This window comes from Cyprinodon variegatus, unplaced genomic scaffold (genome assembly GCF_000732505.1).
Source record: "Cyprinodon variegatus isolate N-32 unplaced genomic scaffold, C_variegatus-1.0 Scaffold120, whole genome shotgun sequence".
Taxonomy (NCBI): domain Eukaryota; kingdom Metazoa; phylum Chordata; class Actinopteri; order Cyprinodontiformes; family Cyprinodontidae; genus Cyprinodon; species Cyprinodon variegatus.
Genome location: NW_015150573.1, coordinates 240,215 through 246,813, shown reverse-complemented (window position 1 = coordinate 246,813; position 6,599 = coordinate 240,215). Strand labels below are relative to the sequence as shown.

General features: G+C 40.3%; 1 protein-coding gene across 1 annotated transcript in view; it reads right to left on the bottom strand.

The window, feature by feature from the left end:
- The window catches only part of wac (WW domain containing adaptor with coiled-coil), a 35,994-nt gene that overhangs the window by 21,242 nt on the left and 8,153 nt on the right, over positions 1-6,599 (bottom strand). Inside the window, exons 4-6 of the mRNA XM_015375517.1 lie at positions 2,203-2,294; positions 1,626-1,741; positions 1,427-1,542 (exon numbers count right to left, since the gene is read on the bottom strand). Of these exons, the coding sequence (XP_015231003.1) occupies positions 1,427-1,542; positions 1,626-1,741; positions 2,203-2,294 (324 nt within the window). The remainder of the gene's footprint in view (positions 1-1,426; positions 1,543-1,625; positions 1,742-2,202; positions 2,295-6,599) is intronic.

The following is a 6,599-nucleotide window of genomic DNA, read 5'->3' as shown; positions in this document are numbered from 1 at the left end:
AGTTCAGAACATCGCAGCTCATCATGTCCACTCATAACACCAGTGGCGGGACGGTGAGTAAGAATTTGCAGACAGATAACCTACTGGGCTTGTTATACGATAACAGTCTCTCAGTAACAGTGAGGGTTTGGTTCTGTGTACGTTTTAATACATCACCAATTTCTCATTTTATTCCATTAAAAAAATAAATAAAATTGAACTTTATTGATCTCACATTGGAGAAATTTATCTCTGCATTTAACCCATCCCCTTGGGGAGCTGTGGGCTGTGGGGTTAAGGGTCTTGCTCAGGGATCCAGAGTGGCAGTGGGGCTCAATCTCATAACCTCAGGGCTCTATGCCCGAACCAATAGGCCCCACTCCCCCAACTTGGTGTTTGTTTTTATTCTTTATATGCCTTTTCTACCAAATTCTTATTTTAAAGGTTATATCCAAGTAACGTCTTCCTATGAGCAACGACTTGAAGGCACAAACTAAACTGTTCATAATGTATTCTTTATGGTACGCCAGCATTCATAACATGTAGGCCAATCACTGTCCCCCCAGACATCCGTGGTTATATTTTTTATATTTATATTTTTTAAAACAAAGCGGAGTGTGTATGACGTCATCCGCATGCGGACTGGAGTTGTGACAGGCAGCCCGGGCCACAGGAGGCTACGCTCCACCCCTTATATTCATTCTAGCTAATCTGAATCGTTCAATTCCATTTGAAGAGCGAGATCATCTGTGGTCGCAGCACTAGACATCTTCCAGGCATGTGAGGAAAACTAGCAGCAGTTCAGAGGACGGGATGAATCAACGGTAGCCGGCGCGAGCGGATGACGTCCAAAAAAACGAATAAGTACATATATTTCAGTAAGTTTTAGTTTTTTAGTTAACAAATAAAATTGTTGTTTTTCCATTTTTCATCATTTAGTCAACTATATTAACCTTATTCATCTTCTAGGTTCAAAAGGCAAGGAAACTACCACTCTCAAATGGGGAAAAATGCCCTCAGTGGAAAATCGCCTCAGATTTATAAGTTTAAAGATCAAATCTAAAAACCAGTTACCCTGTTTAAATCAAAAATCAGCCTCTACCCAAAGGGAAACATCTAACCCAAACAGCCATTAAAGCAGAAGCTAAACCTCTAAGATAAAGCTAGCAGCTTGGTTCCAAGTCACACCTTCACCTCTTCCAACTTTAAACCCTAAAGATGTGAGTTGGATAAAGCAGGGCCAGGGCTGGGATGTGTTCGCTCACAGCTATTGTGACTTTAGAAAAGCCTCACAGTCTGTCTGTTGTCCCGATTAGAACATGTCATCCTTTGAGCTTCCAAAGCTAACCATCTTCAACAAAAGACCAAACGAACAGAGCATCTGTGAGCCAGAGAAAGAGATGAAAGCCCGCAGCTCGTCACTGTGGAGCTTATATGTAACACTTACTAGATCCAGCAAAGCCTGGGGCTGCTGTTGCTTGCATGGCCTCCCTTCTGTAGTCCCTGTCTTTGGGGAAACTGTTGACAACAGCGGTCTTTGTCGCCTCCTTTTGCCTCTGTTCTCTGCCAAATGCAAAACAACTCCTGTGAGCCCTCCGTGTCTTAACAGTTGTGCGCCAAATCAAATCTATAAAGTCCAGCATTACCTCTCCAGCCATTCTTTGGGCTTCTCCCACTGGGACACCTCTGTCCTGCAGTTGTAGTAGTATTTCTTCCCAGAGGAGCTGATGTGCTCGGACCAGTCGTCTCCAGGCTCGTAAGGCTGAGGTGAGAAACGCAGTTAGCAGTGTAGGGTACCAGTAATAATAAAAGACAAGCGCTCATGTTGAGAGCCTGATGCAAGAGGTTGTAATCCGATGTGAAATGCACACAGATGCATGGATAAAAGCAGTGGGCTCTGGTTGGGCTGTGAGCTTAGAAATTAATTTTAGATGCTGAAGAACTTGTGATACAGATTCACAAAAAAAGTTTCTGTTACTGCTGTTCATCATGTTTTCCAGCAGGGAAGTTAGTACAAGCAAACATGTCCAACCAATAAAGACGCCACTGAGAGTTTTTTTATTTTTTATGAGGTTGATAGAATTAATTCAAATGCGTCTTATATTACTGCAAACTGCTGAAAGGGAAATATTTGTATAAAACTCTGCAGTAGAAGTGTTTACTGCCCCAAATCCTGGACTATGACAGCATTAGCTTCAAAGCTTTAGCAGAAACAATACGTACCGTGTCTGAGGTCTTGTGGGGGTTAGAATGAGAGTTGGAGCTATGGAGGGAACTGTGGTTGTGGGAATTCTCTTGTGGAGAATAACTGGGTCCTGTAAGAAAAAAAAAAAAACTTCATGAATTATCAGATTAAATGAAAGTGTAAAGCGTATAGAGACGAAAACGGATAAATAATCGACTTATTGTTGATTACTGGTTTATAAGGTAACAATTTGTTCCACTGTATTAAAGGGAGTTCCTTTCAGTGTTGTAATGTTACCGCCGTCCACACAATGCTTATTTGCAACAAAAAAATATTACAGTGGAAGCATGAATGGAAGGAGATCCGTCCAAGAATATTTACAGCATCTAATGGCATACGTATAGAATTAACTTTATGTGGTTCTGTTAGTAAACACTATAAACTTTGTAAATTATCGCCTAAATAATGCTCATTTAGCTGCGCTGCATGGAGAAGCGGCGTAATTTCCCTGCTGTGCTCTCAAGGTAAGGATAGAAAAAGACATGCTAGCAATTAGCACAGTAGAAGGTGAAGGCATTAATGAGTTAAAGCAGTTTATGGAGCAAAGTTTTAATGCTGCGTTCACACCGGCAGGCGCAGCGAGTTCACATGCAAAGTCAATGGTTGACGTGCGTCAAGGCGCAGCAAAAGGTCCCGCAGCACGTCTGAGCAGCTGAAGCAGTGCGTCGGGAGTGTTCAAGCATCTGACGCGAGCCACGCGCCACTGCTCGAGATGGAAAAATTGAACTTTTGCTGCTCGACGCGCAGCTTATACCAATCAGAGAAGCTGATCTGGGAGCTGGCAGAGAGACAGACAGATCGCTCATGATACAGAGTGCTATGATCACTCCTCTGAAACAGTTTAACGTCTAAATTAACAGCAGCAGACGCGATTTTGCTGCTCCTGCTGCGTCCGGTGTGAACGTAGCATAACATCCGTCTGAGAGCATCACTATAAACAAATACCTATTACACAGTTAGCACTCACATAGCACGCTAAAATTGTCTAAGGCTACGTTCACACTGCAGCTCTTGATGCCCAATTCCTTTTTTTTTTTGCGTTGATGTTCAAATTACCAAATATTTACGACTTGTAAGCGATGTCCTGTGTGAACTGCATTCATACAGTTTAAGTGAACAACATGCGCATCACAATCGTGCTCTGTGTTTACAGAAGTAAGCATGGTTGGTAGTGCTGGAGTTTTTCTAACGATCTTTCCCAACCTTAAAAACTAAATCTTTTCAAGATGGTAAAAAAAAACCAAAAAAAATCGGCAGCTCTATGCTTCATTGTCAGCCATGGTTGTTTTTTTTTCTCTTGCTTCTACGGAGCAAAACGTAGAATAGCGACCTTTGTTGAGTATTGACGACGTTCAGGTCGGCTGAATGCAACTGTTCGTTCACATTTGAAAAAGATTTACATCGGATTCAGGACCACACAGCTGAGTGGCCTGGGTCGCATTGGAGAAAATCACATCTGTGTTGTTTCGGCTGCCATGAAAAGATCAGATACAGATCGTACATGGGCAAAATAAATAGGATTTGTGTCCCTTCAGGCTGCAGTGTGAACGTTAGCCTAGCAGTTTAAATGATACTTCTACATCTCTATACATTTATTCACTTTTTTTTATTCAGTAACTTAATGGCTCCGTTTTTTCCTGTTACACTTTATAAATTTATTAAAGTTGAATAACGGCTAAGAACACATTCCTAGTTTATTCAGTCTAGATTTTATACAGCCAGCAAATATATTCAATTCAGTTTTATAGGGCAAATTCACAAGACATGAATTCAATCAGATCATACAGAGATTTAAGTTTTCTGAGGAAAACCCGCTGATTACATCGAGCCATTTTAAAGTGTTAAAATATAAAGTAGGTTTTTGGGGGGTTATTTTTACTTAACAGTGTAAAAAAATTATATATATAGTCCATGTTATGGAAAAATATTCCTGATACAAGAGAAAACTGACAATTGAAAGAAATGCCAGTCTTACAACCAATAAGAATAAAGCTACAATAAACTCCTTTTTTCCAACTGAATCAAATTTTAAACTTTCAATAATAATGGTTGAAACTTCACTCCACATCTAAGGCCTGCTTTAGTAGACACAGACCAATGCATCAGCTGGCCCATGTTTTGAAATATGTCATAACACAAGGCAGATTCATTTGTTAAAAAATGTATTTTGTTTAAACAGACTTAACATTTGTTACTACCATGTCATTTATATTATGCAAACCGAGAGGAATCAATCAATGTTCTCCTACAGTGTGTAATGTAAAGCTACATGCTGAGGACAAGAAACCTATTCAGGAAAACTCCAACGTCAGACAGAAAGAACATTGTGCAAAGTTCTCGAGAACAAGAACAGAGTTCAGAGCAGATAGACGTGACTAACGAAGGAGAAGCAGTGGAGATACTTGTTGGACCCATTTTGATGACAGTAGGAAAAGACATTAGTTAAAGACCCCCTGATTTAGACCTTAACTATCTCTATTCTCCTACTCTGCAGAATCTCTAACGTTCTGCTCTCTCTGCTTTTTCTCAGAGTAGCTTCATCTGGTCTGTTCCTGTTTGGCTGTGACTCCATCCTGGAGAGAAATATCAGCTGTGCTGCTGCCATCGACACCTTTGTTTATAAATGTTGGAGATCGGCCTGTTTTCCAGTGTAGTCCTGTTTCTCTGACTGTGACTGCCTGGATGTGCTCTCTTCATCCTCTGGCATGAGAGCTGGCTTGAAGCTCGTCTGCCTGGCCGTGTGCCTCCATTTACAGCTGCTTTTCGTATCTCTGCTTCCGTCTCCTTGAACCCCAGTCGGCCTCAGCAGATGGCCGCTCACACCGAGCCTGGTTATGCTTGAGATTTCTTCCTGTTAAAAGGGAGTTTTTCCTCTCTACTGTCACTACAAGCATGCTTAGTGTGAGGGATTGTATTCGAATCAATGAGTCGATGCAATCAACTGGTTTTCCTTAGATAGAAAACTTTGAATCAATCTGAGTGGATGATCTGGTTGAACTGTAAAGTGCCTTGGAATGACAAGTGTTGTGAATTGGTGCTATATAAATAAAGTGAATTGAATTAAAGGAGTAGAGACAATATAAACGGTGTCTCAGGTGAGACCGATTGACTACACATCCTATCTAACTGGTTGCATCCTTGTCTACTCTCTGGGAGCAACACACACATGGTCATGGGGCAAGAACAATCCTACATGTTGCTTTCCCTGATTTGCACACCACCCATAGCAGGATTATTTTACAAGAATATCAACACAGCCACCCTCATTATCAAGACCTGTTGGAAGGAAAGGATTGGGAAGAAAATAAAAAATTCAGCACCGTTATCTTTCTGTCTGAACAGAGTGCTCTCAGATGGCGTTAGGCCACATTTAGATGGGCTCTAAAGTCCTGCAGTATAATTTCATCACAGAGAGATGCACAGGTATGAAAAAATGTGCAACTTTAGTATTAGGGATGTAACTGAATAATGACTTATCTAAGCACTAACACACTTTAATAATACTTTTCTTGTGGCTGCTGTTACTGACTGAAGCAGATTCAATGTTAGCTGATTTGAAGGTGTTTATTAATAAAGTCAAAGGTAACAGAGACGTAAGGAACAGTTTAAAAGGAAACTATTTTCTAGAAGATGTCAGCAGTTCAATCGGACTGCAGCAATGGAAAGTAGATAGCAGGAAATATGATCATATTACAAAGATTAAAGTAGCCAAATTAAACTTTTGTAACCCAAGCCTACCTGCTGCTACTATAAAATCCAAAGCCTCATCATAATTTGAATTTTAAAAAGTACAGAGATTTTCAACAATAAGACCAGACTAACTTTTCCAGAACTTTAATCCACCTAGACAGTTTTTTTTGTTGTCAGCTATTCCACAGCCATTTTCAAAACAGATCCATTGGTGCTGAACGACTACAGATACTGAGCCCATCTCAAAAGTTACTTGCCGTAAACTATGCTAAGGCTATAAACTCAGTCAGGATGCCATCCTGCAGCACTCAGCCTAGAACCAAAGCCAGAATATGTTAAATATAAAAATGAAATTGCCTTAGAAAACATAAAAACCTCCAGCATCTGATACTGGATATAGGTAAATGTGCTTTAATTCTGTCTTTAAAAAGAGATTATAACAGAGTTCATAGGGTTGACAGTAAGGTTCACACAACGTTAGATGTTTAAGGAATTCAATTTTATAGAAAAGTTTAGACTACGGGTAATCAATTACAAATCAGTGGGGTCTAAATTAGGGCTGGGCGATAATTCAATACCGATATATATCGATCGATAGACGTGTGGCGCAATAGAAAAAAAAGAGCGTTGATAAAAGTTCGAAAAAGAAACGCAGTTTTCCTTCCTTCTCATTGTAGCCTAGCAT